The sequence below is a fragment of the Coloeus monedula genome, assembly GCF_965178545.1.
Source record: "Coloeus monedula genome assembly, chromosome: 9".
Taxonomy (NCBI): domain Eukaryota; kingdom Metazoa; phylum Chordata; class Aves; order Passeriformes; family Corvidae; genus Coloeus; species Coloeus monedula.
Window position 1 is genome coordinate 15338427 of NC_138789.1, and position 12416 is coordinate 15350842.

General features: G+C 35.9%; 1 protein-coding gene across 5 annotated transcripts in view; it reads left to right on the forward strand.

Moving 5' to 3' along the window:
* EVI5 (ecotropic viral integration site 5) overlaps nucleotides 1-12416 on the forward strand; it is a 75085-nt gene that overhangs the window by 52913 nt on the left and 9756 nt on the right. For all 5 annotated transcript variants that reach the window (XM_082287633.1, XM_082287636.1, XM_082287637.1 and 2 more), the window contains one exon: nucleotides 3276-3371. In XM_082287633.1, the coding sequence (XP_082143759.1) occupies nucleotides 3276-3371 (96 nt within the window). The remainder of the gene's footprint in view (nucleotides 1-3275; nucleotides 3372-12416) is intronic.

Sequence of the window (12416 nt, forward strand, 5' to 3'; positions counted from 1 at the left end):
AACTGGTAGTATGCCCTCACCTTGAGTACTGTGTGCAGCTCTGGGCCCCACGATTTCAAAAGGATATGAAGGTCTTTGAAGGTGTCTATAGGGTAATAATTAAAAAAGCTGGTGAAAGGGCTGAAAAGAAAGTTCTATGAGGAGTGGCTAAGGATTTTGGGCTTGTTTAGTTTGGAGAAAAGGAGGCGGAGGGGTGGTGGTGTCAAGCTCCCCTAATGAAAAGCTACTGTTAAAAAATATTACTACCAAATTTAAGTTCCTCACATTAAAATTTACCTTTGATTAATGAATGCTCATCAGAGGGTGGGAAATATTTGCATTAGGTTCAGATTACTTTCTAACATGAAATGTCACTGGAAGGTGAAACAATTTGGAAGATTATGGTAATACTTTGTAGTTGTATAAAAATGTATGTATTGATGAGAAATATCAGTCATTCGAATATTAAAGAATATTGGGTAACTTAAAAATAATAATATGACAGATAAAACTTTGAAGGACCTTTTTTGTTCATTAAATATATGTAAGCTTTCAGCTGTCTACTTATTATTTATTCTCTAAATTAGATGATTTTGATAGAAATTAAAATATATTTTAATGCTTTGGTGTCTGACTCCTGCATGTTTTCCAGTGGTTTGCTACCACACTTGCATAAGCATCTGTAAAGGACAATGGCGTGATCAACTTAGTAGACTATATCTTTTTTTATTGGTCAGAGATGAACAGCAGCTGTAAAGAAAACTCTGATGCCTTTTCCTATTTATCCACTGCAGACAGACTTGGTAGCCCACAGAACATGGGGTTATTTAATTAGAAATATGTGACTTTTTTTGCAGCCAGTTAAAAGGATCAGCTTCCAATTTTGAATGTTGCAAGAGGAAGTTACAGCATGACCTTTCTTAAAGTATATTTGTAGAAGATGCCATTGCAGGGTTCCTTTTTTTTTTTTTTTTTTTGTGAATTGCCAGCTGTACAAAATCTGTAGCTCTGAAAGGAAAACTGAAACTTAGTTGCGTTTCACTAATAATGGGCATCTTGCAAGCCAGGCTTATGCCTTCCATTCAGCTCCAACTGACTGTAGCTACAGTCAGTTCTTCTGTGAGCAAATACACACAATTATTCTGTAATATCTACATTAACTTTACAGTACTGTTTCTAGAATAAAAAGTAACAATAAAACCACTTAAATGTAATGGAAGTTGTAATTCCCATATGATATACACTAACAGCTATTTGTGTGCCAAACCCAACCTGCTAAATGTTACTGCTTCTGCTGTTAGTTTATACTGACCTTGGGAGTGCCTGTTTCATGGCCTCTTGTGCACCCAGTTTCTGTGTAAGCTCAGCTGTTTATTACACTTCTGTTTTAAAAGGACTGTGGCACCTCTGTTCTATTTCTGCTAAAATCTTGCTTTACTGTTGCATTTTGATTGCATAGTGTACAGTGACATAGTAGAGTCCATAGAATTAGAGGCTTAAGTGGGAAAGTCAAGGTTTCAAACAGAGGGAAAGGGCTTAAGACAAGCATTTCTCCCATATATTCCTGCTACATCAAGAGATCAGGTCATTCTCATTGTGTGGAATCTTAGTGTCTGACAGCAAGGAAGATTTTTTCATATGCTGATGTATTTTTAGTCTGCAGGTTATGTTGCATTTGTTTCATAGGCCAGTAGTCATTCTTGTAGAGAGAGATGATGGGGTTAGACTGTGTTTGGGATTTTTTTTACTATTTAGGACAGGAACTATCAGTAATACTGTTAATATTAATACTACTTGTGTGTGTGTGAATTTAGCCATAGGTTACCTTGGAAACTAGGTTCAGTATCGAATTATGCATTAAAGGATCTTGTTCTTCCATGTTACAGATTGTGGGAATTAATATGACAAAATTATTTTTGGGGTAATTTTGTAATGCATACCTCACTGCAAGAAAAACAAAGCCCAAAAAAAGAGGTATTGCTTTGATACTGCCAACACTGACAGTGTTCTAAATTGTTCTCTTCCTTCAGGAAAAATGTTTGGAAGGTAGCATGTTACCTCTCCTCAAAGTTCTGTCCTGGGTATATTTCAGAGGGGTGTTTTAAAGGGACCTCTCCATTAAAGCTTTTTGTCTTAATTTTTGAGAACAGTTAACACTTTTCATTCTAAAAGATATATAACTTCTCTTTGCAAATGACTTTCAATTTGGCTGTTTAAGTAAACTGTTTGCTTTCTTCAAGTGTAATTAAAACTTCAGCAAAATGAGCTATAGGTAGAAAAACAATATATTTCCATTTTATTTGTATTTCTGTAATATACTGCTTGTATGTGATTTACAGTTAAGGTAAAGAATTATACAAAATCAAGGTGCTTGCATTCTCCAGAGCTGGTGGCTGCTTCAGAAATTACTTAGCTGGAAAAAGTCAAGAGCAGAGTTGTTCTGCATTTTATTAGTAGCAAGCAGAAGACATGGAGTGCATTCCTCATCAGGGTCATTATTTATCTCAGTTCTGCCAAGTTTGGTTCAGTCACATTAGGATTCCCTTTAGGGACAAGATGGAAACCAGTGCTGCAGGCATTCAGTGCAGATGAAACCTTTCAAGCATCCTGAAACGTAGGAGCTGCATTTGGTTGACAAATGAGGGGAATGTCATATTCCTCTTCATGTATTTTTGTTTGGGTTGGTTTTCTTTTTTTACTTGCCAGTTTTTCTGTATACCTCTTGAAGCATTGGTATTAGGGGACATTTCTCTCTTCATTTATACTCTCTGGAACTCCTATGTGACAAATACCACCATATTTTGGATGTTACAATTCTTCCTACAGGACAAAAAAGGCTTGTCATATGTAGTGTTTCCCAGGGCATGTCCCACAATGCAAGGAAAGAATGGTTTTGTTTACTTGGAGACAAAAGGAAATGTCTTGTTGCTAAATGTAAACTTTACATTAGTGAAAATGAAGTACACTAAGATATGTTCCATGTATTGATAGTATTCTGTAGGAGTGGTTTACTAAAATGCAATCTCACGTATATAGGATGTGGATTCCACCTGTGAAGCTGTTAATTCTTCATACTCCACCATAGCATCCTACCTGGTACTATTGAGAGAGTCAGCTTGGTCTGAGCCACTGTCACCTCTAAATACCTGCTGTAATTTCAACCAAATGAAAGTGCTGGGTGGTATCTGGGAAGAGCTTTTGTTTGTGACAAAAATATGCAGATGGTTAAAATAAGATTTTTGATATAGTAGATCTTTGAATAACTTGAATATGATTCCTTTTTTTAACCAAAACAGAAAGAAGAAGGAAAAATTCAAGGGCAGCTTAATAAATCGGATTCTAACCAGTACATCAGAGAACTGAAAGATCAGATAGCTGAGCTGAATCATGAGGTAAGTGATATTATACTACAGTCTCTGATCACTTGTACCTTTTGTCCTTTCACCTGTAGCAGGTTTTGCTTATTTAATAGTTACTACATCTTCAGTACCTGTTTTTGTCAAAGTACATTATTTTAAATGAATGCAATAAAACTCTTATTCATGAATCTTGCCTTTATCTTGGGATGTAAGAGAACAAAAGAATGTTTAGTTACATGATTTGATATTAAATGAGATTGACATTTATGTTCCATCTCGGCTTTTTCCTTAATTTTCTTAATTAATGAGTTGATCATATTCATGTTGCATTTATTCCACTTGGAACGGCATATATGAGAATAAGCCCCTTTATGTCTTTATTTGGTACAACTGTTAAGGCTACTGTAATTAGAAACTAAACTTCATTTGTGCAAGTAGAAGAATCCATGAGTAAATTTCTTGGTTCTTGCTGTTGCAAGGATGAATTTTATGTGGTATATACTGAGATTGCTTAAAAAAAAAAGGATGCTTGCTTAATATCAGTTAACAGATTTTTAAGTTTTAAACTGTCAGAACCTTCAATCTATGAAATTTCTGTCTTCAAACTTCCTTGCTCTAGTAGTTGTAGTAATTTTCTGTTAAAAAAGATCAGAAGGTCTTGAAACAGAGATGGCTTATGTAACTCCTATGCTCACTGGCTCATTTCAGTTCATGCTGCATTGTGAAGAAATGTTTTTACCTAATACTACATTTTACCTAATACAAAATGCCTGGTCATCTTTGCAGTGGAGTCTGCTTCTGTTTCTATAGCCTTTTCATACACAGCCCTGAAAGTGTTGCTTAAAACCATAGGATTGTAGAGCAATTCAATCTAATTGTTTGTTGCCTTTTTCCTTTACTTAAACAAACACATCCTTTCTTTAAGTGTAGATAGTGTTTTCCTAACAATCTTAGTAGATCCAAGCTTTTAGGATTAATCCCTTGAGACTTATAACACAGTTGAGGATCTTGGAATGTTGTCTATGCTATAGATCACTATGTTATAGATTGAGGATAGTCTCTAGGGCCATCAGTCCAGCACCTTTACCAATCATTAAGCTCACTTAAAAACAGGTTTAAAAATCAATAACCTGGCTTTCTCCATTAAAGCACTCTAGCTAGTTTGCTTTGTTGCTTGCTTGAAGAATTCCCAGAAAGCCAGCTATTTAGTGTATTTTTGCATTATGAACAAAATAAGGCACTTTTCCCTCTGACTTTTTCCTCTGCTCAGTGTCAGTTTAAAAGGTAAGAAACAGTGCTTTCGGGGAAAAGTGGAATTACTGTTGAAAAGCTGTTGCGTTATTTTGTCTGTACAATAATTTGTTATATGCCTGGCTGAGCAACTGAATTGTCATGAAAGCAGGCAATACTGTACATCTTTAATGTGCATGAGTTAATGTGAACAGGTTGGAATGAAGATGAGGTTCATAAGCTCACAGAATAATGATAATTCTGAGTAATACCAGTGATTTCCTAAATAGTTCAATCTAGACAAATCATTATCAGCATCTCACTTTGACAGAAAGGAAAAGCTATGAAGAACATAAATTTCAATAATAGCAGAGTTTGAGTAGTTCCATGTAGAAGAGTGCTCCTCTTCCAATATGTGCTTTGTGGTGGCTAAATTTTTAATTTCCAAACTAGGTAAACACGATAGGGAGGAAATCATTCTAGCATACATAGAAACAGTAAGAAGAAGTGGTTTGACTTGATTTTACAGATTTTACTTTCTGACTTTAGTGATTCTAGGATTTTATGAAATTCTGTATGTAATAGACATGTTCTACCTTGGCAGCATTCTCCATGTTTCTTTACAGACTTTCTTCAAGCCTGGAAGTCTTTGTTTACCAATGACTTCTTTTTCCCTTTCACCCTTACTGTTACGTATCTATTTGTCTAGTTTTTAAATAAAATCTTAAGAGGGAAAGTAGTGTTTCCTGCAGTGTTTCCTCAAAAAGCAAAATCTGAAGAAAATGGCAACAGGAAGAGACAAAAATGTTTGCTCTCAACTGCTAAATGTCAGAAGTATAATTCAGTCAATGCCAGTTAAATAAACAACTTCCTTAAATCTGCACTGAAGTGTCTTCATGCATACATCCATTAATGACCATGTTCTTTGTTTTTTGGCTAGATGCTTTCTGATTCTACTTCTGCAAAAGCTAAAAGAAACGTTACACATTTGCAAATGCATCTTCCTGAAGATAGGGTGATGGCGTATGTGACATGCTAACCACAATCTCCCAACTGGTTAGCATGTAAAAGGCACTGGAAAAGGAACAGAGCTCTTGGTGACTGTATGGTTACCTTCTAATATATTGTAATTGTGTAACTTTAAGCTGCACATAAATGCAAATGTTAATTAAAGCAAAAGTTATAATTTAAGATAGGAGTGGGATGGATACGTGTGAAACAAGATGAAACATCTAGGCATGGCCATCAATGTTGATTCTGCGTATTTAACGTTTTTTTCCTCTCCAGCACTGCATTTTTACAGATTTTTACACCAGAAAAGTTGCAGGTTCTCCATCTGAAGGATGGAACAAAATAATGACCAAATCCTATATTGAATACAAGTAGCTGCAGACTAAGTCCATATTCTGGCTTTTGGATAAGTATTATTTTGTGCCATTGGCCAGCAGTGTGAATGTATATGTTTCTCTATCAGTGGAGCCTGGAGGAGCTATATGCTTTAATTCTGTTCTGTGATGTCATCCATCAGATGGTGATGGTACCAAGTTGTGGCAACAGCATGATCCATCTTGATTGCAGAGTTCTTGTAAAGGTCTACTGTGCCATCAGTGTTTGCAAGCCAGGCTAGTAGCCAGGCACAGGGCAAATCTAGGGTATCGGTGAGGAACACCAATAAGGCCAGCAGAGAGTCACTATTACTGCCCCGTGTCTAAAGCTGAATTCGTTACTAAAAGGTGGGGTGGGAGTTTGCTATGGCACAGGTGCAGCAAGCTGCTGCTGTACCATTTCTTGACTAAGTGAGGAAAGTTTGGCCCTTGGTATTCAAATATTTCTCTCACCCGTTCCAATGGGGTAACCTAAATCAGCAATGTGTTGCAACTCTGCGTGCTATATCAAATGATGAATCAATGGACTCAGATTACAAAGGGTAATTGGTTGGAAGTTTTTGTAAGTATATACAAAACTTTTTAAAAATAGAATTATTTTTGGTCATCTTTTTCTGAGCTCAAAATTTTGCATGCTTCTTAAATATAATGCAGCTTGCAGCCTGAAGGATAAATTTCAGCTGCTTTTATTACTCATCTAGGAATACTAATGCTATAGTCAGCTTTCAAATAATATTATAAGAAGACTTACTTGTAGTCAATTCAAGTTGTGTTCCTGTTACTGAATAAAACTGCAAGTACTGGAAATTGGTAGTATGGCACCCAAAATTGAACCAATGAGCCACATTGGTATTAAATGTATAAGGTAATTAAATAGAAAAATACACCTTTTTTCTTACCATTCAAATACAGTAAAATAACTACAAATAGAATTATTGGATTTTCGGCTCATTCTAACAAACTACCTGCCTGATTCCTTTTATACCTACCAGAGGATTTCTGTAACATGGTAAGCTGAGTTGAATATTGACTACTTCAGAGTAAGTCTTAAACATATATGTGATGAACACTTCAGGGGAACAAACAGGCAGAATTTGGAGCTTTGAGAACCTTGTAAGAAGAAGTTGTAGACTTCTGCTCTACTAGACTTTTAGACTTCTGTAAATTTCTGCTTTAGTGGTGAACACGGCAGGGTTAGGTTAGTGGTTGGACTCTGTAGAGGCCTTTTTCAACCTTAACAATTCTGCAGTTCTGTGCACATTATCTTAAATGTATTTACATGCACCTCTTTCTTTGCACTGACTTGAACACCCAAATATGGGTTAGAATTAAAATATTGAGCAAAATTTGTAATGTTATGTAAAATAGTGAATTAATTCTTAAATTCCTCAGTGCAATCATAACTTCACTCAGAAATCAAATACATGTAGATCAATTACTACTTACTTGCATTTTGAACTTTAGTAAACATATCTGGTTTTGTGCTTATTGCCTAGAAAGTTACTGACAGCTGTCCTGTAATCTTTTACACAACTTATCAATTCAAAGAACAGCTAATGCATAATGAAAGGACACTCTGACTGAAGTATTTCTAGTTAGCTAGTAGCTAATCCTGTGATAAGTCATGTATATTAAGTGCTGTACTTCCTTTTCTCCTTATTGGCCGAGTTGCTTTATTGGGTACAAAGTTGTTAGGTGGTTGTGACTTAGGACTTTATTGTTGAAGGTTGAAAGTAGTGTGAAAACCTGAAATGTTGAGGATCATCACAAACAGGAAGTCATGATGTAAACTTCTTTGAGAGCTTTTAATATGTACTATTAGACACTCTGTTTGCCTTTTCAGAATCCTGTGTTCAGTTGCCATTTCTTCTTTTCATTAATTTGAAGTCTTTCCACCTAGCATTTTCTGTCTTCCTCCATTTCCCTCCCATTGTTAAAGCTATCTCTGCAGCATTCTTAACTTCTAGCTTAGTGGGATTTTAACTTAAAATGCTTTATCACAGGCTGCAACTTCTGTGAAGCAACTTTTGTTATTCTTGTCAGTAAGTACAGAAGCTTGGTTCCCCTGTGTTTGGCACAGGAGAAATAAAATCTAGCAATCAGTCTATTCTGTCACTTGACCTTCCAGTTCATGTGCTTTAACTGATGTAACACAAATGGCATGAGCACACAGACACTGCAAGATTTGTACTGTGGTTAGACACTTTCAGGCTGCATGAGGATTACTGATGCTTCACAGAAGTTGCCTTTGATTAGATACAGAAATGTTAACTGAAAGCAACTTCTGTAAAACATTTTTACTGTTCAAGAGAATATCTCATTAAGTAGGTAGTACTGAAGTAAAGCTGTTAAGCTATGTGGAAATGAATACTTTGGAAGTTTGGACTGTTACAAGCTTCCATTAATTTGAAGGTTTAAGAAAACTGTGACTCTTGAACAAGCTGTTGTTCTTTTGAACACAAATCATATACTGGAGAATTAAGGAGGAGGTTGCTTGTAGTTTCCCACCTTTTCCTTTCAATTCAAACTGAATGGAATTAAATGATTTATAAACTGCTGAAGTTCTGCATTTCATGCACTACCCCTCTGTATGTGCAGTAACTTTATATGTATTACCCAGCAGCTGCCTCTGCTTCCTGTTGGATGTTGCAAGGCTTGTATGTGTTACCTAGATTACAGGGGTGGTACAAAAGATTAGAATTGATGTGCTTACCCACAAACTACACTGGCAGACCGCAAGACACCTTTGGAGACAAAAGCAAGTGGTTTCCAGTCTTTCAGACTTTGTGATTTAGGACAAAGTGCTTAAGTTTAAGTTGTTTCACATGAAACTTTACAAAGTTTGCGTTTGTCACACTGTTAGGTGATTTTTGGCTCTCTTGGAATCCTTTAATGTGTTTGTTTTGCTGTTAAATTTCAGTTTTTCATCTTTATATACTACAGTACTTCAAATTTGGTTTGAATTTGGTTTAATCTTATGACAGCTTTCATATTAAAAGCTGAATTCTGTCGAACATGTGTTGAAGTTCACAAAAGCAAGTAGCCTCTACAATTTGGGACTGCAGATGTGTATTGGCTGTGTTAGAGGACAGCTTTATGAAAGGCAACAGCAACATACAGAAACAGTGCTTCCTTCACTTAAGACATTTTTTTCTTAGAAAGCAGGAATATGGATGTTGAAGATATAGCCCATTTTTCAATTTTACTATGGCATTTGTCCATCTGCAGGGATTATTCCACTCCCCAGGAATTGAGAGCTGATAGCTGGAGTTTAGGAAGAACATTGTGAAAGTACCACTACGTATTTTGCCTTTTTTTCCTGCATGCATCTTATATTGATCAATGTCAGAGGGAGAATACAGAGTTTTCTCCTAGCTGTTTCTTTCTAATGAGATATCCTCTTGACGAATAATTAGTTGCAATATTTTGAGAAGAAACAAGGATGATGTGCAAATCTTATTCAGGTGTGTTTGATATTTGAACGAAAAACAAAATTCTGATGTTAGTGTGGCATACTGTTCTAACATTTAGAAAACTCTCTGCAAACTTGTCCAGTTAACAATATCTCAGCATGGCTGATTAAAAAGAACAACATGGCAAATGACTGGAGCATTATTATTTTGCCAAAATAATTTTTCAGGCATTTAAAAGACTTTATAATAGTACCTTTAAGTGAAATTCTAGAGGTTAAATTCTTGCATATTGACAATGCAGAAAATGGGGTGCTTTTAAAGGTATTTCCCATTTCAGTATCTGAAAACTTGATGGCTCTTCCAAGAAGTAGTGAGCATTAGTTTACTACTCTTCCATGTCCATACAGGTATAGTTTATCTAGGAATGGATCTGATATTATGTTTCAAGAACCTAATGCAGTCAGTAAGATTCTGATAGAGGTGTTATCTCTTGGTCTCATCTTGCTCTTGGTGAGCTAACATTTTAAGATTGGCTTAATGAAGAGATATAAAAGTTGGAGATTAAATACTATGCTTTTAAAAGATTTTGCTTGTGTAAATAAAATTCAAGACGCTTTAAGTAATGACTTTGAGGATAAATAATGTATAAGTTGTGACCAAAGGAGTAACTGGTTATATGGCTGAATTAAGGATACATCTTGCAACTTGCATTAGATTGATAGGCTTTCACTGCTGAAGCTAAAATGGAGAAGGGAAAGTGAACTGTAGCTCATCAGTGTGAAGGATTTAAAAAATTCACCTATATGGGCCACACAATAAAATACCTAAATAAAATTCAGTGCACTACAGTACACCAAATGAAATATTAAACCACATTAACAGTTCCTTTAGTCTTAAATGCCATAAACTTATATGGTAGGTAAACTGTGTTTTAAAGCTGTCAAATTATTTCCTCCTTGGTTTTTATATTATTAGCTAATAATCTTAAATCACTGAGTGGTTCTGAGCCCCAGCACAGATTGATCCAGGCTGTCCCTGGAAGAGATGAGGGAATATCTTTACAAGCAGCTAAGTGATGATTCCTGCATTGGCCATAGGTGAGAACAAAATTATTATGCTGCTTATGGCCCATTGGAGTAGCACGAGATGGGCTGGCCACTGCTAGCAGCATTCCTAGCTCCTATTTCTCTCATCATAATTGCATCTGGGCTTGATGATGGTATACCAGTGGGGAAGTATTATTCCTTTTCTCTGTTAATTTTATTATTAGGCTTCCATTGAGTCAAATTCAATGCTTACCACTAGACTACATTCAGAAGCAGAGCAAATAACTTGGAGTAAATAACATAGCTTTGCATAATGGAGATACGAGAATTAACTGGGGAAAGTGAATTCTAGTTAAAGTTAAACCTACCAGAAATTTTTTTAAGTTCTCCGAAGACATACTTAGAGAGTGATGGATAGCAGTGGATCAGATCACGTGTGCAAATGAGAATGAGAGATCAGATTTATCACCATTTAAGTACCTGAGGAACAGAAATAAGTAACATTTCTTTCATCAGAACAAGGGAAAAACCAGCAGAGCCCAAAAGGCCTCGTACTCTTCCTGTAATATTTGCAATTAGATAAAATGTTCTTTTACTCAGTCTCTTGCACACTTATTTCCCCACCCCCATTTCTTCTGGAAGAAGTTTACTACTCTTTTTTCATGTAGTACGAGCACACCTACATTTGTGTCTTGGAAACTGTCATTTTACTTGCTCACTTTTATAAAACCAGCTAAGATTTGTGGGATTCATTCCAGTCAATTTTTACTTCAGTCAATTGTTTTCCGTTCATAGTTCTCAGTAATGTTGGTTGAGAGTCCTGTATTAACTCTTGTAAAGCACTTGTTTCTCAATACAGACTAGAGTCACATTAACATCTTCTAATAGTTTTTTTACTAGACAAATGCTTTCAAAATATGTGACTCTCTATAAATGTTTTCTTACTTGATAAGAAATGTTGTCTCTGAAAGGAAATATGTTAGCCCTCAGATTTACAAAGTAAGCATTTCAGCTTGTGGTGGAATTTTATAGCACAATAAATCATGTGCTTTTCTTTTACCATATCTTGCAAGCACAGTTGAACAAGAGATGATCAGATTCTTCCCTCCCCACAAGTAAAGTTCTTGCAAGGGCAGCTAAAAATGTAGTTGCTTTACTAGTGTGTGTCAAAGTTACAGAGCCTCTGTGCTGGCAGAGTCTGATTTAAGTGGTTGTGGTCAGTCTGAGGAACCTGTGATGTGATAAGATAGCGTTTGTGAGGTCATGTGGTTTGCAAACACCCAGTCTAATGTAGCAGCTTTGTCTACACAGGATAGTTAAATATATACTTTATGCTTTAGAAAAGTGAATTGCTTTATTCCTTTAACTCAGCTTGTCCTTAAGAGTCAGAGATGTTATACTGGCTTGATAATGCCCAGATTGTTACTGAAAGACTGAACTGATTGGGAGACTTAATTATCCAGTAACTTTCTCCAGTTTAGTTACCCTGCCCTTAATAAAGCAGCTAAATCTCTAAATAAGCAGCTATTTGGCAGCTATCTCGCTAAATAAGCAAGCAACAGGCAGATGGAACATACAATGGAAAAATGTGTATTTTATGACCATCATTTGTTTAATTCAATTAACTTTGAATGGTCACAGTGTAATTAACACAGACATGTTATGCTTGCCCAAAATGTCAGTATTGATTCCATAATGATGGTATTTCATTCCATGCATTGGCATCTTTGCATCAGACAAGGTTTATTCCTCTCCCTTCCCCCCTGGTAACACCAACAAAATATTTTCCATCCCTCGTGAGGGTGAAGGAAACCTCTAAATGTGATCTGTAAAACCAGGACAGTGATGTAGTCTGTCCTTAAATGGAACAGGTATGACTTTGTTTACTTGGATGAGGGCAATGATTTTTGGTATGAATCTTAACTGTTTCACTGCCACTTATTACAGGTTAGATTCAATGGTAAAATAAATGAAGATTGGCGATTGCTGTTTTTATAAACATTT